Here is a 23,721-nt window from a genome sequence, read left to right as displayed (position 1 = left end):
GTATAACTATCGTTCTAAACACTCATAAATGATCATAATGCTTTATAACAATAATCATAACACACTATAAAGCATTTTATCATTACTTATAAGGTCAGGTATTATAATACGTTATAATTGTTAGTAAGTCGCTGACAATGCCCACATCGATAATGCATTAGTGCATAGTTATAATGTGTTATAATTGGCTTATAGACGTGTATAAGCCAATAAAGAGCATTATAGAGCATTATAACTCTATTATTATACCTGACCTTATAAGCCATTATAAAATGCTCTATGATGTGTTATAAATTATCATAAGGCTTTATAACAATAAGCATGAGTGTTCATGATGATAGTTATACACGTGTATAAGCCAATTATAACACATTATAACTATATTAATAATGCATTATCGATGTGGGCATTGTCAGCGATTTACTAACGATTATAACGTATTATAATACCTGACCTTATAAGTCATGATAAAATGTTTTATAGTGTGTTATGATTATTGTTACATTTACAGCTATAGTTATACAGTGCAATAACTGCATTATAACTCATTATAAGTACGGTTATAATGTATTATAGAGATAGGTGTCAAATAAAGTGCTACCAAAACGTTTTGATATAGTGCGAATGGTGTATCTTTTTCTTTTTTTTGTGGAAAAATTATTTTTTTCAGGTAATTCACCTGCATTGGGTACCATTTTACTCGGAGCCAAGAAACTGTCAGTCAGCACCAGCTCAGATCTCCTCCTGGCCATTCTATATTCACATTAGTAAGCTAGACTCCACCGCCCTGCCTGCCTGTCTGCTGTGAGAAATGCAAACACAGTGTGCGTGCCAGGTCGCTGTAGTGTCTCCTCAGACAGTATCTCTGTGAGTGATGGGCAGCCGTTGGACTGGGCAGCTCAGTGGGGTCCTGTGGGCTGCAGCATGGCCTGCGGTTTTCAAGCTGATGCGTTAGTCTGCAATTAGCCCTCTCTGGGACAGGCTGGCTTCCTGCCCAGCCTATCCGAGAATGCAGTGCAGTGGAGCCAGGGGAAAAAGAGACGAGCAAAAAAAAAAAGTTGTGCGTCACATACATGCATTCAGATAAAATCACAAAGACGCACAGGATTGAGGTCTTCAAAGGAATACGAAAACAAAGAAAAACAAGTACTGATGTTGATATCCTCCTTTCTCCTCCTTTTTTGCAGGCTTCTTCGGCAAGTACCTCAACGAGTACAATGGCAGCTACATCCCACCTGGGTGGCGCGAATGGGTCGGATTGATCAAAAATTCCCGCTTCTATAATTACACTGTCTGTCGGAACGGTTACAAGGAAAAACACGGTGCCGAGTATGCAAAGGTATGTGTTCCCATAATTTCTTAAAGGGATCATTAACTCAATCATTCATTTGTTTCCCCTTTATGGCCCAATATAAAGACTTCTCCTGACAAATTGCAGGTTCCACTCACTCATAAACACAGACAGTGAAACACTTCACTTATCACCGTGTTGTGATCCAGGCTGGCAGGAATTCTCATTCGCGAATTAGAGGGAGTGAGTTGACCTGACTTGACGTGGCGTCTCCTCTCTCTGCAGCATCCCTTTATTATGACGCACCTTGCCTCAGCATTTAGACCCTGTAAAATTGAAGCATCTTTATGAGAAGCCAATGTTGCCTGTGATAAATGCCACCCTGCACTTGTTTTTGTCTCCCTGTCTGTCTGGCTATTTCTTCTTCATTTTGTGTTGCAGAATAATTTAGTGCCATAACACCACAATAAAAAATGAGGGGAAAATTCACTTTACCACTGTCAGAACCTGGAGATGAACACTGTGGTTGTACTGTCTTTTTGTGGCTCTGCTTGGCACCGGTCATCAATCTTCCCCAGATGTTTTTATAAGAGCTGTCAGCTTGTTTTTGCAGCTCCGTGCCAGTATCATCCCAGGTAGCGTCGACCTGGGGACATGAGGAATCTGTGAGGAGGGTTTATAGTTTGGATGCATGACAAGTTTTCAAGATGGGCTGCCTGAGAGATGGGCAAACAAATGTTTGGACTGCTATTCCTCAGCCAACTTGGACTGAGGTGTAAAGTTACCCACAAGCTGAGGCCAAGGTGTTTACATGACATGGGCTTGGTCAGCAGATTGTGGTTTCAAACCAAATGGACACATTATTTGCTATTTTTTGCCAAAACCCATCAACCTGCTACCGCCAGGTCAACCACAATTCCTCTTTTTAGATTCACACAGGGTGAGAGGGTCATGGTATTCCACACGGACAACTGCTGGCGCATCTAGTCATTGGATGAAATCACTGCATCTGGTGCCTCATCTAATCACAATTAGACCCTGTGTGTTTTTCCATTGCAGGAGGATGAGTTCACTGAGGTTAAGGCCTTTGTTAAAAAACCTTTTGTGCAAGGTTTAGTTTGAGAATATGATCCACACACTTCAAATTCCGTGACAAGGCAACTGTCATAAACACAAAGCAGCCTGCATCGCAAGCCAGGTGTAATATGTTTCTAGTGATCAGAGATCAAGCACCTTGAAATGAATCTTGTAGAGTCAAAGCCACAAACCCCTGTAGAGTTGACAGTCAAAAACCCTATGGGTTGTAATAAAACTTCAGATTTCAGAATCTCAATTTAAATGGATGAATGTCACTGGGAAATTAAACCATGTGTGAATGAGCTTGAATTATGTGACTGCCACTTAGTACTAATCATCTCCAAATGGTTACGGGAAAAGTGATACTCTTCACCTCCCTGACCATTTTATAGCTGCTGGCCAGGCATTCCCCATGACACTGTCACTTCCTTCTGACCTGCCAGAGCCCTTAGCAGCAGTGGCTCACATTTTGGAGAGCTGGCAACTCCAAGAAAACAAGTATGGCAATGCTTTTCCTCGCGCACGCAATCACCAGCCTCCATGGGCATGTGCAGCTGCCAGGCCATTAAAGCTGGCCTGGCTATAAAGCCTATTAATAGAGACAGGATGAATCAGCCAAACCCACTTCTGACATTTCAGGGAAATCACCCTTTACCCTTTCATTCTCAACCTGGCACTCCCTTCTGTATGTAGCATGCTAGGCAACAACGGCGGCATACCAAAACTGCAGGTAGAATGGTTAATCTACTGTTGGAAACTTGGCAAATGCTATTGTGATTTTAGCTCAGGGTGTGATCCACCGTTCATTTCAAAAACAAAACCAAGACTCCACCACGCCTGGAATAAAGGTTTTGATAAAATGTCGCACCGGCGGATTGCTTGATGTGACAATCGTACATTTCCTGAGTCTAAGCTCCTTACTTTCAGTTATAGTTCCTTTCATTCACTCGGCCACTCCTTGCTCCTGCCTTTTGAAATTCGAAAAACAAGACACTCAGGTTCTCGGGGTCCTTGTGTCTTTTCTATCTTTTTGAGAAGGAAAAGAAAAGAAGACAACGGTAAGGGAAAAGGGACGAAATGAAAATGAGGCTAAACATGAGAAAGAGAATGAATAGCCCGGAGAGGAGCGGAGGGGTAGGAGCTGTCATAACAACATACCATTTGAGAGCGCCAGGCTCCTCTCACCATCAAGTGGTGTCACATTCAATAGTGCAGAGATTCATTGATGAGGCAACAGCCCATGTACTGTATACACACACACACAGGCTCCAGCACGCACACACTCGCATTTACGCACACACCGGCAGGCTGCCAGCTGTTGACTCGACAGATTGGTACTGTAGTGTACTCAATGGCCCCAGTTCATATCCCCACTGGCCCCTCTCCATGTATTTGAAAATGACTGGACGAGGGAAAGCAACATGTCATGGTGATTGGACTACGAATGAGTTTTTATCAAAGCTCGTGTTGTTTTGCATTTTTCCCTCCAGTCCCACCTTCACTTTCAGCCTTCACTTCGCTGTGATTTCTGCCCCTGCAGCTCTTCATTAATGCTCTTGTTTTGTTTTGCTCTTCTTCTTTTCCAGGACTATTTCACAGACCTGATCACCAACGACAGCATCAACTTTTTCCGCATGTCCAAGAAGGTCTATCCTCACCGTCCCGTGATGATGGTCATCAGTCACGCTGCCCCCCACGGCCCAGAGGACTCAGCACCTCAGTACGCTGAGCACTTCCCGAATGCCTCTCAGCACATGTAAGTTACATTCAGGCTCGTATTATTGCACCCACTCAAACGCACACACACACACACACACACCCCAAGGTTTCTAAATAGGACATTAAAAAGAAGATTTAGTGTCCGTATTTACAAATGATATAGGAAGATATTCTGGGAGCTTTCATCTGCTGCTGTATGGGATTTCGCTTGTTAACATCCAATTTGAGTTTTTATGATATGGTGTACCTAACGTTATTACAGTACGCCAACCCCTCAATCCCCAGTGATGACAGGCTGCTGAGACGACTCTGCGAGTGTGAAATCAAAATGATTTATCATCCAAGAATAGCTGGGGCACATACCATGGAGAAGATCAGGGATGACTTCTCTTCTTTTCTTTTTTTATGGTGCGCTGCGCTCATGCCAAGCCCACATTGGCCTCCCACAACTCCCGACGCTGATTTGAGGCAGCATTGCAATACGCTGGGTCGTTCCATGGCAACGTGCCCTGCCGTCTATTGGTATAGGCCCTCCAACTGGCTCCCAGGGTGCACTACTACCATTGCGTGGTGGGGGGTGGTGGTGTTTTCAAGGCTTCTTTCCCAGTGCGCCGTGTGTTCCCTTTACTTCCACTCACTTTCTGTCCCACTAAACATTCCTCTGTGTCTGTTTGCACTACCTCTCTGTCACTATCTGTATATCTCTGTTTCTGTCTGTCTCTTTATCTCTCCCTCTGTGTCTCGCGGTGTCTTCTCTTTCTCATTCTTGCTCACTCTGCCCCCCAGCCCCCTTCCTTCCCCGTAATTCGCGGCGGACTTCCTGACCCTGTCCATATCAATCAGTAGTTTTTTCCCCGCGGCTCCTGAGACGAGAAGAATGCATTGTGTGCTTTGGAACACCCTTTGTGACATTATTAATTTATTTTTAGCCCGAGCCTCCCTTGGTGAATTGGGTGGAGCAGGGGCCCCGGCGCTGGGGTTGCCCCAGTGATCGTGCGTAGGTGCAGCAACGTGTGTGGAAAATGTGCCATGGTTACTTACTGCAGGAGCGCAGGTGGTTGGCACGGGTTATGTGTTTTGTTTGGGTGTTTGTTAACAACACACAGCTGTGGTGACAATTTCCCACAGGTGGATGTTGGGAAGCAAATTCTTTTTTATACAAATCATGTTTTTTTTTTCCCAACAATATCTTTATTTATTTCCAGACATAATAACACGCACATATAACCACTGGGACTCCAAACGTCTGCCCCAAACCATGCAGAACCCAGGTCTTCAAATCACAATCAAGACATAACAACAAAAAATCACTAACGAAAGAAAGGAACTTAAATACACAATAAAATAATAATACAAATACCACATAAGTAAAAAAATAAAAAAAATAAAAATCATGTTTTTTTTGTTTTTTTTTTACATTGTTCCATATTGAGATTGAGTTTGAGTTGCTTCCACTAATGGAAAGATACGACTGCAGCTTTATTTAGTCTGACACTTTTATCTTTGCAGCAGATGCTACATGCAGCTAATGTGTAAGACACAGACTTGGGGAAGAGACTGCGTGGCAGTGAAGGAGGAGCCGCCTCATAAATCAAATGAGCGTCTGTACTTTTGACAGCAACAATAGCAGGGGAGGGTTTGATGTTAATGCCATTAACATTCCTCACTGTAGGTGTTTTTACTGTGTCTCTGAGATGGAAGCCAACCGAACCTCCTGCCTTATTTTAAACACCATAGATGCGGTGCGGTTTCTCACTGGCGTGTCTCTCTATAGGAGGATGTGAGGTGTGAATGGAAGTTATTCCAGTTGTAGCTCAACAAGTTGCCGTGGGGGGAATGTCACTAATCCTTGTGTAGGATGTGTCTATGTTAAGTTTTGTAAGGTCAGTAGGCATTCTGGAGTCAAGAGCTTGTGTAATACAGGGCTAATACCACAAAACAATGACCCATATGTGACAGGTGGCAGGTGTGACCTCTCCTATGGACTGGCTTCATTCCACTGACCTCTGCATTCCTGGTTCCCTTGTGCCCAGGGCCCCATACCTTGGTGGCCCATTGCCCAGAGACAGGTCCCTTTGTGGGGCTTATTAGACCGCCTGGCTTGGTGGGTGAAGAGTTCACCCTTCTCACAAAGCAAGCCTGAGGAAACGAGGGCAAAAGGCAGCTCACTCAATCAGAGCAAAGCAGCTCCCATAGCAGGTCTTCATTAAAGTCTTGATAATTTGTCTAGCAGTTGATGATTCAGGGCTAGAACCTGTTCCTTTATAGTCTGATGTAAGGGTGAATCACATATAGCTGGAGGGAAATGATCTCTTATTGCTACATAACTTTCCCACCATGACCGAACACAAAGCTGACTCAGATTCCCAAGCTTTTTACATGAGTACTTACACTATATTATGTACTGTTTTGCTTTGAACCACCCACAAAAAATATGCTGGCTGCAGAAATCACCTTCATACAGTAGTCTATGGTATACCTCCCTCCTTTACAACCTTGACCACAGACAGGTGAGCAGCTTCTCTCAGCTGTAACTCACACACAAACAACACAGCTTCTCCCTCCTCCTTTTGCTGTTTATCCTCTCTTGTTATTCCCACATTTTAAATGTCCATGACTTATTGAGTTTTGGGTCCAGAAGTTGTTGCAAACTTGACTTTGGGGCCTATTATTTTCTTAAGCATGTGCCAACCCACAAATGACTTGTCTGTGCCAAGTGTGCAGTGGAGCACGGAGACTCTCGTCTCTGTGTGAGAGGAGAGATGGTCGGAGAGAGGTGTGGAAAAACAGCGAAGGTGCTGGCTGCTGACTATTAAGACATTTCCTTCAACAAATAGAGCGGCTATTGATGCGTGTCAGATTCAGTGGACAACTGTGGCACCTGTTACTGAGAAGGAGTTTGTGAAAAGTAACAGACAGGTGTTTTTTGGCATCGTAAATGAGCTCTTCGGAGCTGCTACGTGCTTTGTTAACTCGCAGGTAGACAGATGTCCATACAGAAACATTATAGCATGTATGTTCTATCAAACAAGTCAACAAGTTTCTTTCTCTCCCTCCTTTGTGCTCCTTTAGCACCCCCAGCTACAACTATGCCCCAAATATGGACAAACACTGGATCATGCAGTACACAGGCCCCATGAGGCCCATTCACATGGAGTTCACCAACTTTCTCCACCGGAAAAGGCTCCAGACTCTCATGTCTGTAGATGACTCAGTGCAGAAGGTAAGTTCTTTGAGCAATTACTTATTGAGGATTTCCTTATCTGCTGCTTTATGGGATGTAGCGAATATTTCATTGTCTCATTGTCACTTCTTTACCCAGGTTTTTGAAATGCTGGAGGAAACTGGAGAGCTGGAAAACACGTACATTATCTATACAGCAGACCATGGCTACCACATCGGTCAGTTTGGTTTGGTCAAGGGGAAGTCAATGCCTTATGACTTTGACATCCGTGTCCCGTTCTTCCTAAGAGGGCCCAACGTGGAGGCTGGAGCAGTGTAAGTACAAATAACAACTAAAATCATTAAAAGCGTCCACATTGTAAAAGTCAAGAAAGTTCTGGACTGCATGTATCTGTATGTTCTCATTTCTTGAAATTGAATCTTTACTTGCTCTGCTTACTTAAGGTTTTTTATGTATTTCAGAGGATTAAGTGAACTAATGTTGCATGTACTTCCTCAGAAACCCTCATCTGGTGCTGAACATTGACCTAGCTCCCACTATTCTCCACATCGCTGGGCTGGACACCCCTCCCGACATGGATGGAAAGTCCATCCTCAAGCTGCTGGAACAGGACAGGACTGGCAATAGGTCTGTATGGATCTGTCATGCCATGCTGTAATGGATGTTATGCACAGTAATTGCACAGTGTGCATGATATGTGCAACAGTTCTGTTCATTGGCAATTTTTGAGCAAATGCAAATTTCCACAGCCGAAATGATTGCTTTCACTCCAGCTGCGCACAAAGTGGGTTCAGGGCAATTTGGCGGATTTTCCTTGGCCCAGGGACTCTGGCTGGGAGTCACTGAGGTTCATCTCATGAAGTTTCCCGTAGATTTTGTTTGCAAGTTGAATCATTTGCTTCTCCAGCAAATCCACTGTACAAACTGTCCAGTGTGCGTGCAGGATCATTATTCTTGACTGTGGACATTTAAAAAGGGACTGGCTGTTATTTCTCTGAACAAAAGAGAAAAAAAAGTCAGGTCAGTCTCATCGGAAACATTTCAAGGGAAACAAAAAGAACCAGGACAAACCATTTAATGCTCATAGGCCATTTACACCATTCTCTTAAAACCCACAAGGTCTTAAACTTCCCGTGATCAACTTCCATAATGTTGGCTAGCTGCGTGCCCCGACACACTGTAGCTGATGGTGAGTGCATGATGAGCCATATGAATTCTCTAAACTTTCTACGTTTTGTTTTCCCAGATTCAAACCCAACCGGAAACCTAAAGTCTGGAGGGACACATTCCTGGTGGAGCGAGGGTAAACTTGAGTTCTTTATTCCCTTTCCACACCACAGGCACATCCATGTCGTTGCAGAGCATTGTGGGTCACACAAACCTGACAAAACATTTCAGTGAACCCAAAATGTGCAAAGCCCCCGCTGCACGTACCTCTTCCAGCAGCACAGCCGCTTTTCCCCACTTATTCGTTATCTGACAGACATTTCCTGACCACAGCCAGTTTGGAAAGCAGCGACGGTGGAAGAGGTTGAAATATTCTAAGTTGTTTGGTAGAGCTATAAGCGGCCTGGCAAATTATGACAGTTCACGCACGAGGCGCTGACAACGTATGAAACCAAGTCTTTTGCTCATTTGCAAGAAAAATAAGCAGAGTCTTTGTCCTTTGAAGAGGGGAGGGTGGGCTTGCATATATTGAACACACAAGCGTGGCCCTAAACCTGACATAGCCTGCAGTTCGTGCACAGGCGGAGACAGGCGGAAGATACATTTCACTAACATGGTAGAGCTAGACACATGCAAAATAAACAAAGGCTAGCCAGGCTCAGGATGATGTTACCTGAGGAATGGCTGGAAGGCTCACACTCGATTCACTCACAGGACATGTCACCAGGCCTCCCAGCGTGGAATGCAGCAGCCACACTACAGCCAACACTTGACTGTTTCCGCCCCTCCACCACCCGCCCCATCCCACCCCCCACCAAGACTGTTTTTTGTGCGCAGTGCACGCAATCGCATACAGTGAATGCTCCCTCACAAAGCCTGTCAGATCTTTATTTAACTTCTCCTCTGTCGCCAGATATATGTTGCAGAAAATGATACCTCCAATCTGACAGGCTGCTTTTGTTCACTTAAACATGTTAAGCTGCACTAATGCCAGAGGTGTACTGACAGAAACCTGACAACTTGGAGAGGAATAATCCCATCCAGCTTGTCTTTCCATGACACAGGTGCCCGTGGCGATGAAAAAAAAAAAAAGGTTGCAGTGAAATAAATAAGAAAGCAAAAAAGACATGGAGGTCATGGTATGAAGATGAAAGAGGAGGGAACGGTAACAAAGGCTCAGAGCAGATTGTGCTGGATAATGATACTGTATTACAGTGTGTCACGTTCTGCCATACAGCTGCTGCTCCCCCCCCCCACACACACACACTATCATATCCTCACAATTCCTATTTTCTTCCAAATCGCTGACTTGGCCCTCCCCATCTCCTTTCCACTTATTTTCCCATTTGCCAGCAACTGCGTCAACATCTGCAGACACAGAAGAAAGGAGCCAGTGAGCTCTGCTGCCACACATGCAGATCACTCTCCCAACTGGTGCATGTTTGTGTGACAGAAGAACGAGCCGGTCCACGGACCGCGCTCCGTATGAAATGAGGAGTGTGATCTTTGACCCGTTCGGGGGCTTGAGCTCTTTTAATCCGTTCCACCATTAATCTACACTGTTTATAGGGGCTGTCCGCTTGTGCGCCTGTGTCTAAATGCTGAGATTAGCCTCCGCAGGCCTTTCACCCTGTTACTCAGACACAGATGTGGGCGGCACTCCCCACAGTAGCTAATGCCTTTTATTTTTGCACAGACTCACGTGACATCCTCTATGATTTAATATCCTCCCATGACCTCACGGTACTGTACCTCGGAGCCTGGAAACGCTGACTGACAGCTGGGGCTTACTTTGTTCATTTAATTTTATGTATTTATTTAGATTGGGGACGGCGCATATTAATGGACATTGTACACATGTCCCCAGGCAGGTTGTTGTAATAGTAAAAAAAAAAGACACATTAGAAATACATAGAAGACCAATACAAAGAATTACAACACTAAGAGGGACGGAAAACTGACTTAACGAAGAAGAAACACATGCAAGTACAATAAAACAAAACAAAAACAAAGAAAACAAAAGTAGTACATATAAAAAAAGGGAAACACAGTTACACTAGACCAGATGTTTTTTCAGAATCTAATCATTTTTCGTAACGCAGCCATCAGGGACTGACATGGACAGCGACTGCTAGCTCTTTAATCAGCCATGGCTAAAGGCTAAGAGACTACAGCCAGGCCCAGTGTGTGAACGTTGGCTGCTCTGCCCCTGGAACAGTGTTGGCAGACGAGAAATCGGACAAGACAACGGCCCAACTCTTGGAGGGGACAGGTTGTCCTTTGCTCCGTTGTCGCCGTCATTCTGTCTGTGGGTCGTGAGCAGCCAGCCAGGCCATGTTGGCAGGGGGAGTTGGGGGTACAGCAGAGGGATAAAGGGGATGGGGGGGGTGGGGGGGGGGGGGGGGGGGGGGGTTGGCCTTGGCTTTTATCCGCAGAGACTCAGCCGGTCCTTGTGGTGGTGACAGAGGAGAGGAGGAGGCAGGGGCAGTGGAACGTGATGCCAAGCTGAGGTCAAACAGCTCAGAGCTGAGTGCTGGTGTGAGGCTGAGCTGAGCTTCGTGACCAAATCCCTCTGGCGGACGCAAATACATAACTTATCCATGAGAAGCACACTGGCCTGCGACAGAAAGTCCCCAAAAAAAAAGAAAAAGGAAGGACTCTTCAAGGGGATTAAACTTGAATTTAGTTTGCTTTAGTTCAGCAATACTTTTAAATGCATTGACTCTCTGAATAGGTGTGTTTGTTGTTGATTTCCTTCTTGTTGTGTGTGTGTCGTGCAGGAAGATCCTGAGGAAGAAGGATGACTCAGTGAGCACTCAGCACACCAACAGCCTGCCCAAGTACAAGAAGGTCAAAGAGACTTGCCAGCAGGCGGAATTCCAAACGCCCTGTGAACAGCCTGGACAGGTAAAACCAACACACCCACGTGCACACAGACACAGCACAGAAGAACTTATTTCTGCAAATGTTTCGTGAACAGATACGAGTTCCCACGACGCATCCGCCGAGGATCCCGCCGATTCCTTTTCTTTCCCGAACTGTAATGAGTACCACACTCGAAATGACCTCCGCTCTGCCTGTTGAACTGTTCTGCAGAGCCCCAAGTGAAATACTCATTTACAGTACATCATTTGGTCTGTAATTGAACCCTTTTGCACTGTTCTGCGGTGCGTTCATTTGTTGGTACTTCCTTTCATCTGAGCCCATTAATTTTCTGGCAGACCCACATCCAGGCGGTACGGTGCAGTACAGCCTTGGAACAGACCGACCAGAACAATACAAATTGTTACAAGTTTCAGGTAGCGTGAAATGACAGACAGAGTTTCTGAGAGGGGGGGGGGGCGTTGGTTCACTAATGCAACCCAGATCCATTTTATGGTCGCATAAATGTGTGTTTGTAACAATCGGTTATTAAAGACAGCGATCAAGTAATTCCAGTTGTGTGTGTGTGTGCCATTTTGTGTGCATGCATGTGAGAGCGTGGGTACAGCGTTTCCTCGTCTTGTAGCTGTAATCATTCGCAGTGCACATGATGATATGTTGCCGCGTAGCATGAGGGATGAGATTTGGTCATAAATGGCTCGTCTGGCATGATTTAGCACGGCCTCCCAGAGAGCAGCCTGAAAGTCGGTGGAGTGTTTCATACACAGTTACAGTGGAAAAGGGTGAATAAACACAGGAAACAAGTGCTTGATATCTTCATCATAGTGTACTGGTTCTTATTCAAACTCTTCCTCTGTTTCTGACAAACATACATAAAAACTAAATGGAAGATGTCAATCAACATGTTATCTATTGTATATTTTTATACCATCATGTCGACTCACATCTTAGGAAAACCTTTGGCTCACACCGAAGCGCTGTATCACAGTTAAAGGGATCTTGAACAAGAACACCAAACCTCCTTCGTCTTGAACCTGATTTAACTCTGGATTGAGAAATGTTTTGTTTATTTGTTTTGAATATGACCACATGGTCTTCAGACTGTTGTAGAGCTCAGTCTCTGTTGTGCTTTTGTTACAAACTCGTTGCCGTCCTTCGGAATCGATAATACGATAACAGTATGGGTTTGTTGTGGGTGAACCGCATCTAGTCACCAGGGATATGGATGAACCTCTATTACTGGATGTTTTCAGCGGTATATGACAATGTGAGTGACTTGTGGTTCTTTGAATCTTCTACTTACCACTCATGTTTCATGCTTGTATGGTCATCTATGTCTGCTCCTAACCAACCACTCCTCTCCTCCTCCTCCTCCTCACTTTCCCATCCATCTATTCTTTCTCGCTGCTGCTCTGGTACTGTGGTGCCATAAAAGCACAAGCAAGGGGGGAGGAGAGAGGAAGGATAAAGAAAGACAAAGATTGTTTTCATCCCTAAGTGACAACATATCTCTCTCTTGCTCCTCTTCAACGTGTCTATTCTGATAATGCAGCTCTATTGGGTCCATACGCTCTTTGTCAAGCCTTCCTAAAGAAACCAGATTTGCCTTATGGCCCTTTAGACCCTCATTCCCACACACACACACACCACTGATCATGTGTGCTGCGCTCTGCAGATGTGTCTCCTCCATTTATCCAAGACCTAACCAGCAGCACCGCTCACGGCAATCAGCCTCAACTTTCTTCTCCTAGTGGGAATGGGTGTTTAGAGAGACAGAGGATGTAGGCGAGTGCGTGGATATGTATTTACACAATTTTGCCGGTGACGCACTTGGCACGGGCAAACTCGGTGTGAGAGTGATAGGAGTTTCCACTTTGTTTTCTAGACACCAGACAGACCCAATTCATCTCATGTGGTCATTTTGGTTTATCTTTCCTGCTGCTTTTGGATGCCATTCTTCCCCACAGGCTGAGATTTGCCTGATATGTCTGTCAGAAGCATGTGTTGCCCAAGGAGTTTTCTAAAATTGCCACAAAACCAAAGGCTTTGTCGTGAAATCTGAGATTTTATTTTTCATATAGTTAACATCTATAGCCCTTTAGCTATGCCAAAAAAAAATGTTCATTGCTGTAGTTACATACGGGAGGTTCTTAAAAGGATACGGATCAAGAACACTCTTTATTTTTCAAATTTTTTGGGGGGGGAATCTGCAGAGAAAATAATTTATGAAGGGCTATTCTTTACTCTGTTTGGGTTTTGCTTGCAGAAATGGCACTGTGTGGAGGAGATTACAGGGAAGTGGAGGATACAGAAGTGTAAAGGCGGTTCCAAAGAGGGCTCCAGGAAAAGGGCCCGCAGCCTGAAGCCTCGCAGCAGCTATGACAACAAAGAGAGAGGCTGTGACTGCGGGGACGCTCTCTTCAGAGCCTCCAGAGCCGAACGCCGCTCCCACCGACAGTTCTCTTCTTCGTCTGGTCAGCGTAAGTACACGGATCACATATTTTAAAACAATATACGGTAAATTGAAGGGATACACGCTTGGATGCAAACGATTATTTCAGTTCAAAGGTGGAGCTATTGGCATGGGGAAGACTGTTTAGTTATTTTTGAACTTTTAACATTGTATTGATGTCTATGTCCAAATACCATTTGGAGAAAAAATAAGTCTGTGAAGGCTTAAGACTCCCTGTAATGGATTATTTATACTCTAAAGGGAGACAGATGCACAGGAATAGCAAACATCTTGCGACAAGCCCTGGAATTTGCTCTGTGGATGTTGCCTTGTGTATCTCTGCTGGAATTGTGGTTTGATGCCCTCTAGTGTACCTTGGGAAAGGTGCAACAGAAAAATGAACATCTGATAATCCTTTTAAAGATGCACTGCAGAAAGGAGCCAAAAAAGTATTATAATAGGAGAGGGAGTCAGAGTTGTATTGAAGGGGTTTATTAATCTGGAAACCAACAGTGTTGTCGTTACTGAAATCTTTACACTTAATTGATGAAATGTGAGCATGAAAAGATGGTTTAACTTAAGTTTTTTTTTTCTTTAATAGGTTTTCGGCCACGTTTTGTCCATACTCGGCCTGCCAGGTCTCTGTCTGTGGAGTTTGAGGGTCAGATATACGACATTGACCTCCAAGCAGACGACCAGTCAGCTGTTCGCCGCCGTGTCATCTCAAAGCGTCATTACAACCAAGAGGACACACAGTTTGACCTGGGGACAGATGACGGCTCGGAGGAAATGCTGGCAGATGATACAAATGCTGTGGGATACCCCAACTCAGTCAAAGTTACACACAAGTAAGAATTTAGTCTCCCTTTAAATCTAAATTCATGAAAGATGTGACTTCTGTTCTCATTTGTATTTTTAATAAAAATCCTAACAGAGGTGTGTACTTTCTTTTTTTGCTTGTGTTTCAGGTGTTATATTTTGATGAATGATAGTGTCCATTGTGAAAGAGAAATCTACCAGTCCTCCAGAGCCTGGAAAGACCACAAGAGCTATGTGGACCAGGAGGTGAGTGAACAGAGCTTAGGTTGTGATTTTCACAGCAATTGTTGGGGTTACTCTGTTTGCCAGATGTCAGAGGGATTTGTCATGATAAATAAATCAATCATATGCTGTATTTGTTGCATATCTTTTTCCACCCAGATTGAAGCACTTCAAGACAAAATCAAAAACCTCCGGGAAGTAAGAGGACACCTCAAGAGGACACGTCCAGACGAGTGCGACTGTGGAAAGAAGAGGTCAGTCATTTACGTATCACCTCAAAAATACTTTCTGTTCGGTCTGTAATGTTATTTCCATACAGTTGCAGGCCTCAGGCCAAAGCCTGTTGGAGTGCACAGATAAAGTTTTCTTCTACGATCCTTAGTCTCTGTCTCTGTTTATAAAACCAGCTATTTTAGCAAAGGAGAGAGAAACAAGGCAGAGAGATTGAAGAACAGGAATGATCAGCTCCATCCGTTTAAGTGAGTTTCTTTTTTCCCTTTAATTGTGGCTTCGGCTCATTAAGTGTCACTCCTCATTTCACACATGAATACTGACTGAAATCTGTAACTAAGTGTGTGAATATTGTGTACTTTCTATGCTCAGTGTTTGCATGAGCTTTGCATGTTGTGTTTAAATGTGACCTTCTCACTAAAAAATCCACTCATCATCATTATTAAGACCTTGTAGATCCCAGATGACCAGTCCAGCGTGTGTGTGTGTGTGTGTGTGTATGTGTATGTGTGCATACTGTGGTGTGTTGACAATATTTGTGGCCCCTAAAACACACACACGGGTTTCCGAGGGAGTCATGGCATCTAGAAATCTTCATCAAGTGGTTGGTTCCTGAATGGAGTTTAAATGACAAAGCAGATGTATGGCCAGGGATCTATTTGTGTGCGTGCGTGCGTGCGTGCGTGCGTGCGTGCGTGCGTGCGTGTGTGTGTGTTGGTGTCTGGAAGTGATTGAGTAGCATGGAAAGATAGAATGACTCAACAAAGGGGAAATCAGTCAGTCCCTCAAACACAGTGATCAACTTGCACCAGGAAACATTGGGAACAGATTATGCCAATACAAAGCAGCTGTTTCTTTTTTTTGTTGGTTTTTTTTACACAGTGCCTGTTGTGTGTTCATGCAGGGAGGATGAGGGGACAGTGGCTAGTATGACATCCCAGAGAAAATTGGACATAGTAAGAGCTTAAACATGAAAGTAAACAGACTGTCATTCCCTGGCATCGTCGATGCCTTCTGGAAGTCCCCGTCCAGAATCCTGCTCCACTGTGGTTAGGGGAGGGGTAAAGGGGGGGCTGATGTAATCTTTACATCGCACTGTTTTGTAATTCCCTCAACGTGTCCGTCTGACAGGGAGGCTGCACAGGAAATAGACGGGAAGGCCCAGCTGTACAACGAGATCCGCCGACGGAAGAAGGAGAGGAAGGAGAAGAAGCGGCAGAGGAAAGGAGACGACTGCAGCCTGCCCGGCCTCACATGCTTCACTCATAACAACGACCACTGGCAGACCGCTCCCTTCTGGACATGTACGTCGTATATTGACCTCAAGCTGCTCATAATACAGTACAAGTACATATAATTAGTTCCAGCTTTAATCGAGAAAACACCAACATTGTAATAAGGTCAAACTGTGCTTTGATGGGGTAGAGCCAGAGTCATAACAGTGTGTTTTCTGAGGTCTGTTCAGACGTTACGAGCTGCACTAACCGACTGACTCTTCATTACTGTCTAGTGGGTGGATTCTGCGCGTGCACCAGCTCCAACAACAACACCTACTGGTGCCTGAGAACCATCAACGAGACTCACAACACGCTGTTCTGCGAGTTTTCCACTGGCTTCCTGGAGTACTTTGACCTCAACAGTGACCCCTACCAGGTGCGTGAACATCTGTCTACTGTCATTCAGCTGTGCTTCCCGTCTGTGTCCGTCTGCTCTCTCTCTCCCAGCGTTTTCATTGGCTCCTGCGTTATAAAACTCAGCCCATAAAAGTGTCTCTTTAGTCATGTCCATGGTTTTTATGTGTGGAACAGCCATATGAGATTTTATTCAGTTGCTTTGTTTTATCCAAACATAACACATCACGACACTAAAACAAGATTGTTTTTAAATCTGCAGCTGACCAACGCGGTGTATTCCGTGGATCGAGACGTGCTGAACGCGCTCCACGCTCATCTCATGGAGATGAGAAGCTGTCAAGGCTACAAGCAGTGTAACCCTCGACCTAAAGGCTTGGACACAGGTAAAACTCTCACTCTCAGTCTGTTTTTTTCTCTTTAACTTTATTCTCCTGAAATACACCATGAGTGTGTTGGACCTCCGGACTGATGCACTGGGTCTAGTGGTAGCTGTCATGCCAACAAAGATGGAAACAGATTCTGCACACAGAGGAATTAGAGAAAAACTGAAAGATGAACCAGTTAATCTGGGATGGATGATGCAATTTGTTAATACACTGCAAAAACTCAAAATCTTTCCAAGAATATTTGTCTTATTTCTTGTCAAAATGTCTCATTTCTAGTCAAAACTAATCTCTTTCCACTTAAAATAAGACTCATCACCTAAAAATGTACTTGTTTTTAGATGATTTTCACTTGTTTCAAACAAATTTTCACTTGAAATAAGTAGAAAAATCTGCCAGTGAAAGCTCGTTTTTGTGCTTGTACTAATAAGGAAGAAAAACATACTCCACTATCAGATTCTTCTACTTATTTCAAGTGAAAATATGCTTGAAAGAAGTAAAAAGTGTCTAAAAACAAGCTACTTTGTATGTGATGAGTCTTATTTTCAGTATAATGAGATTTGTTTTGACTAGAAATTACATTTTGACTAGAAATAAGACAAATATTCTTGGTAAGACATTTGAGTTTTTGCAGTGTACAACACTGGGATGGTCATCTGAGGGGTTGTAGAACAGGTTTGCAGTATTTCAGACTAATCCTCTGCTGTGCTTTGAGTCTGTTTCCGTCTCAGTGGTGTGTGTGTATGTGTGTGTGCACATATCTGCATGCTGCATGTGCCTGGGAACTTAATGATATGAGATGAAATTTCAGGTGGAGGTCGAGGAAATCACCTTATTTGTGTTTTTTTTTTTGTGTTGATGTTTGTTTGACGTGTTCTTCTTGATGACGCACATTCATGCACATATGATCCCTCTCTCTGAGCCCAGGACCTTCCACTCTGCTGGAGACTTTCCCCCCCCCTTCACACACACACACACACACACAGAGCAATGTGTTTTTGAATTATAGTATAGAAGGCTGTATTACAGTTGTGTGTCCTGGCCATCTTCCCCTTTATGACTCACTGAGTGTTAGAGATATTATTTGGAGGATGCTGTCATCACGGCAGTTGAGGCTGTCATTTTATTTGAGCCCGTCATGCATCACTGTTATAATCAGCCACACTATGTTTTTTTTGTTTTTTTACTACCACCACATGGTCCAAAACATCCTTCGAGAGCCGACATCTCAGCGACGGAGGTGGTTAATAAGTAATGTCGTGATGACCTAAGCCCATAAGGCCGAGCTGTAGCATTCGTGTGTGGCATGAACTGGCGGCTTTGTTTATGTCCTGAGGATAAAAACTTTATGTCTGTAATTACCAGCTGGAGAGTGGAGCACTGGAGCAGCCAAGCTGCTCTGAGAAAACTGATTGTGTTTCAGTGCTGGCATGCTGGACTTGTCAAAACGGAGCCAACACATGTCACATAGCAGCCGAAAATCTCTTGACTCGCACTGGCTGCCCTCGCTCCGGTGCGATGCCAGCTCCGTGGACCAATGAAACGGCTGTTGTGGTTACATCAAGTGATGTTTTCGTTGGAGAAATAGATTATTAAAATTTACCAGCAGAGTGAAATGGATCTAGCAGTTACTCGCATCTATTTGTGGTGTGTGACTTAACCATCATTATCACCTGACTGGATAACCGTGTGTGTTTTGTTTTTTTTTTGCTTTGAAGGGGAAAACCCCGGTTGACTTCCCCACCTCACAAACCACTTTGTTCTGATCACTCCTCATCTCTTCATCCATCCAGCACTGATCACATGACCTTCCAACCCCCCCCCCCCCCTTCTTGTTGTTTCCCTCCAGTCAAATCCAAACCTCTCTTCTCCTCCTTCCTCCTTCCTCCTTCTGATCATCCAATAATTGCATTTCTCCATAGGGAGTAGCAGCTGTGCATGAGGAAAGTCTTCGGTTGTGAATGATCTATTTTTTTTTTTATTTCCCTCCAACATCCCTTTGAATCAAAAGCATTAACAATCGATTGCTTCTATTTTCCCCGATCAGGAGGTAAAGATGGAGGAAGCTATGAGCCACACAGGTATCCACCAATTTTTGTTTATCTTCAGTGGCTTTTTTTCTTTAACACCTGCATGGGCCGAATCGCCTCATTCCCACTAATCCATCCATCCATGGAGTGCCAGCGCTTGATCTGATCTGTGGCTGCATGCTGGGGACACGCTAACAAATCATAACAGAAGTTTCAGTTGTCATTATTTTTTTTCTCTTTTGTTTCAATTAAAGCAGCTTCATGTTTTGTTACCTCTATGCACACAACCTGCCTTCACCTTCAGCCTGCAGCTATTTGAACATGAAATCAGCGTTACGAGTTTCCTCTGCCGCATATTTTCACACCTTTTGCTTGAGAGTGCAACATGTCCAGTAGTTTTACCCCACAGTGAAATGAAGAAGCTATTCCTAATGTAGCATGGCTAAATAAAAAAGAATCCAGGAGTCATGAAGGGAGGTGCTGAATATGTGCTTCTACCTGAGACCAACTCAAGCATCAAGTGCATGTGAATGACAATGCATGATACTGAATCATCCCTGCTCATGCATCACATTCTACATTAAAGGAGTAGTTCAACATTTTGGGATATGGGACGAACAACTCACCCAAAATGTTGAACTGTTCCTTTTAATATCACCCCTCCATGCCATGTCAGCCATACCCACAAATAGGTCAGTCGTCATCGCATTTAGTCCTCATTCAGGCCATTAGCTAGTGGTAGAGTGGACACTTGAGTTGCTGTGACCTCTCTGTCCTCCCACTGACCTTTTGCCCTTTTGACCTGTGTTTCTTGGCACCTGCTAACCAGGCGGCAGCAGCATCGAAAGCGGTCAAAGAGGAGACCAGGCCTCTCCTTCCTGTGAGTCCCTGAGCCTTGTCAAATCATCTCCATCCGCTTAGCTGCAGTAGATAACAGGAGAGCTGATGGCACAAGGAAAGCTCACCCAAAAAGTGGCACTGATATGATATTTTCTTTTCCTCGTTTTTTTTTTGTTTTTTTTTACTTGCAGACATGAAACTGAGCCAGACACTGATTTATAGCTTATTGCTATGATTTTCCTTTATTTGCCTCTCTTTTCCTAATGCTTTTTGACTTTTCTTATTTTCTCTGGGGATACACCATTCAGCAGCAAGCTCATCTCCTATTATTTTTTTTATTTTTTGCTACTGAGCCTCTTGTTTTGTTGTTCACCTTTTTTTTGTTTGTCTGCTCTTCAGTTCTTTTCATTCCAGGTTGCCTGACTTTGCATTTAAATCCAATGCAGGCCTATCATTAACTGTGCCATTCCATTTTTCTTGTGCAGCTTAGCGTGTTAGTCTGTTATGATGTGTTATTTAATTTTTTTTTTCTTTTCAGTTTGTCTTTCTAATGTGAATTTCTAAGGCAGCATGTGTTTGCACTACTCATGGCTTAAGCTTTACGTGGATGCTGTGTTTATCTAGTTGATCTAATGTTGGCCAAGTGTGTGTGGTGTGTGTGTGTGTGTGTGTGTGTGTGTGTGTGTGTGTGTGTGTGTGTGTGTGTGTGTGTGTGTGTGTGTGTGTGTGTGTGTGTGTGTGTGTGTGTGTGTGTGTGTGTGTGTGTGTGTTGCTTGGGGTCTCGCACCCCATGGAGCTGGCTGCTTTTGTGGGAACTGGAAGTCGCTGCATGCTGAACTATGATACAGATCCCTCTGTTCTTCCTGCTCCCGATCCTCACGCTGTGTCTCCTTCTCTCTGGCAGCACTCAGCCAATATGGGACGGACGACAGGGTTAAGCTCCCCAACTTGACAGACGAGGAGGTGAACTGGCAGGGACTGGAGGATCTGTATAGCATAAACGAAAGCCTTTATGAATGTAGGCCTGACTACAGCCCCAGCCCAGACAACTGGGTCAACTTCCAGAAGGATGTAGATAATATGTTTGCACTGCGACACGTTTTTAAGAATTTCAACCGAACCCACGAGCTCGACGACGACGACTCCACCCTGCCAGAGCTGGGCTCCGGGGCCGGGGGTGGAGGCTTCGGAGAGGGCAGCGGAGACGAGTCGGCCCCAGCCGGCGACGTTTGGCCGAGCTGGGTCGGAGAAGCTCGCCTCACCACCCCCGCCCCCAGCAAAACGCCATCAGCACCACCACCACCACCACCACCACCATCACCACCCACACCTCGGCCCACACTGGAGGGGAAACTAGAACCCATTGTCAACGACCTTCCTGAGAGGCTCACGGACAGAGCTGTCATGTCAGCGTCACCAGAGATGGCGTCATCATCATCACCATCATCGTTAGATCCGAGGAGAGACGAGGTCGTCTTCCAGAGTGATACGTGGGCGCGGCAGCTGGAGGAGATCGAGGGGGACGTGTTCAGCGGGAACGGACTGACGGAGCTGGAGACGAGACACGACAACCAGCTGGACCCCGGGCTGGGCCACGGAGAGGCCCCGGGCCCCCAGCGCCTCGGCCTGGGCCTGGGCCTGGGCCTGGACCCCGAAGAGGAGGAGGACATTTTCCAGGCCCAGGGCTACATCCCCTTCTCCCCACAGACACTCAGGCCCAAGGTGCAGACCAGCACCAGCGGGAGCCCCCCCCCCACCACCACCACCACCACCACACAGACTAGCGCCCCCCAGAGCGTCGGGGTGGTACTACAGGTACTGCCTCAGGCCACGCTGCCCCTCACCTTGGACTACGAGGGCAGCGGCTCTCTGCCTCAACCCTCCAATCAGACCCTCTGAAACAGACAGACAAGACGCACGCGCTGGCCAGCCGGCGAATCAGGGCTGCCGGTCGCCACAGAGACGCAGTGATTGGGAGATGAGCTCGCCAAGAGCTAGTACGGCGAGTGATGCCACCTCAAGTCAGTCAGAGTTGTATAATGAGTATTAAAATTATTGTTTATTTTTTTACAGGTGCCTACGTTTATTAGTAAACAGTGTTATGTTTTGTGTTTTTTTTTTTTTTTTTTTTTCAAATATATATTTAGAAAAGATAAAAAGCCTTAATGCAGCTAAACAGAAGTGTTGGGAGTAAAAAGTTTAATTCCAGACAGATAACACCATTGATGTTTTTAATGTTTTTATGAAAAACAAGTGTGAGTGGTGAAACCATTTCAACATGTGAATGGATGGTTAGCATTAGTCAGCTTTAGGTACGCTCCAGTCTTTGAAAAAAATCTATTTATCTTAAACCTGCCCTGTTACAGGATACTGCACGACAACAGTAACCACTCACCCATTAGATAATTAAGGAAAAAAAAAAACTGACCCCAAATGCACTTTTGAACTTTTCCACACGGTGACACTCACCCTCTGTCTGTGGTGCTGAAATTTATGTCCGTAGTGAATCATTTTTATTTTGACTGACTACTTTCAAAGCTAAGGCAACATCTGGATTGTCAACGTTACATCTGTTTCACAAAGAGCTTTTATTTTGAAATATTTTTAACTTTTCTGTATGGGAATTTTTTTTTTTTTTTTAGCCTTTTCTTAATATGGCAAAAGTAGGATCACAAAGTTTTTAGACAATCATGGCACAATTTACCAGTGAGTATAGAAGCTGATACATTTCTAAGTGACAGGTTTACACATCATTACCATGTGAATTATCCAGCTGAAGCAAACACATCTGATTCTCTTAGCAGGCAAGAAAGAAACGCACACAACTGGTGTTTATTTTTCTTTCCAGGGCACTATTTACTGATTAGTTGTACCAGCTCTGAGTCGCACGTTTGTCACTATTCACAGCATTTTCTTTTTCTTTTGAAGTCAAATGATCCTTACTAATCACAGAGCGAATGCTTACACAATCACCGGGGGGTGAGAAAATGTTCACTGTGTAACTTTGTTTATGGAAATGTCACCAATTAATCTCGTGCTGTACGACGTAGTGCTTCGATAATCCAGAGTAATAGTGTTGCACATGGACAATTCATCTTGAATGTAACTTTACGGTTCCTTCAATCTGGTTATACGAAGGCAGAATGTGCCACAGCTTTGTTTTTGGACGGTATAGTCGGTAAAAAATACTCAGCAAGCATCGCATAAAGCTAAGAACCACAAGGCCATCGAGAGCAAACGGTTGGTTCATCTCGGAGAAAACAAGATGAATCAAACAGGTTCTTCAAAAAACCTGCTGCTCTCCTTTTCTTTCTTGACAGTGTGTGTAGATGTGTTAGAGCAACTCTGGTTTCAGGAAAGCCATGAAGCTGTTAAGAAATAAACCCTTTCAACCTTCCCAATGATGTTTCAGCCTCAAGTGTTGTTCCACCACCACATAAACAGACATTTACAATAACTCAATCAGACAAGGTGAAGTTTTTTTTGTGTTTTTTTTTAATGACAAATATCAAGTATTCAAGGCATTTGTAAACCAAGTGTTCACAAACATCAATTAGACTTCTGCTCCTGAGGAACACAAGGCAATAAGAGCTCGACTTTCAGAATACAGCTTCTGTTCTGTCTGGGAAATCCACTCTCAGTTCGGACACTGACGAAAGGAAGATGTGTTAAAGCAAAATTTCACAGTCGACCTGAAGTTGACTGGATCGGTAGTAGTTCAACAAAACAGCAGGACGCTGAATTCTAAGTATGTGTGTGTACAGTACAGTAAAATCATCCTTTCATTTA

The 23,721-nt window shown here is 44.4% G+C and overlaps 1 protein-coding gene across 3 annotated transcripts in view; it reads left to right on the top strand.

Annotated features, from left to right (window-relative positions):
* The window catches only part of sulf1 (sulfatase 1), a 36,752-nt gene extending 14,748 nt beyond the window's left edge, over positions 1-22,004 (top strand). Inside the window, exons 4-21 of one of the 3 annotated variants that reach the window (XM_083995009.1) lie at positions 1,188-1,339; positions 3,955-4,124; positions 7,160-7,310; positions 7,410-7,585; positions 7,770-7,898; positions 8,518-8,574; positions 11,219-11,345; positions 13,588-13,801; positions 14,375-14,621; positions 14,742-14,838; positions 14,974-15,068; positions 15,222-15,293; positions 16,177-16,349; positions 16,556-16,698; positions 16,939-17,062; positions 19,110-19,143; positions 19,922-19,972; positions 20,837-21,047. In XM_083995009.1, coding sequence (XP_083851135.1) covers positions 1,188-1,339; positions 3,955-4,124; positions 7,160-7,310; positions 7,410-7,585; positions 7,770-7,898; positions 8,518-8,574; positions 11,219-11,345; positions 13,588-13,801; positions 14,375-14,621; positions 14,742-14,838; positions 14,974-15,068; positions 15,222-15,293; positions 16,177-16,349; positions 16,556-16,698; positions 16,939-17,062; positions 19,110-19,143; positions 19,922-19,972; positions 20,837-20,870 — 2,246 coding nt within the window. In that variant the 3' untranslated portion in view covers positions 20,871-21,047. Of the gene's footprint in view, positions 1-1,187; positions 1,340-3,954; positions 4,125-7,159; positions 7,311-7,409; positions 7,586-7,769; positions 7,899-8,517; positions 8,575-11,218; positions 11,346-13,587; positions 13,802-14,374; positions 14,622-14,741; positions 14,839-14,973; positions 15,069-15,221; positions 15,294-16,176; positions 16,350-16,555; positions 16,699-16,938; positions 17,063-19,109; positions 19,144-19,921; positions 19,973-20,836 lie in introns of all 3 variants that reach the window. The other 2 variants (XM_083995010.1, XM_083995008.1) reach the window with 2 other exon arrangements.
* The last annotated feature ends 1,717 nt before the right edge of the window (positions 22,005-23,721 follow it).

Source organism: Trachurus trachurus, assembly GCF_905171665.1.
Source record: "Trachurus trachurus genome assembly, chromosome: 20".
Taxonomy (NCBI): Eukaryota; Metazoa; Chordata; class Actinopteri; order Carangiformes; family Carangidae; genus Trachurus; species Trachurus trachurus.
Note: the sequence above shows the minus strand (reverse complement) of the source record. Positions and strands in the feature narration are given on the sequence as shown.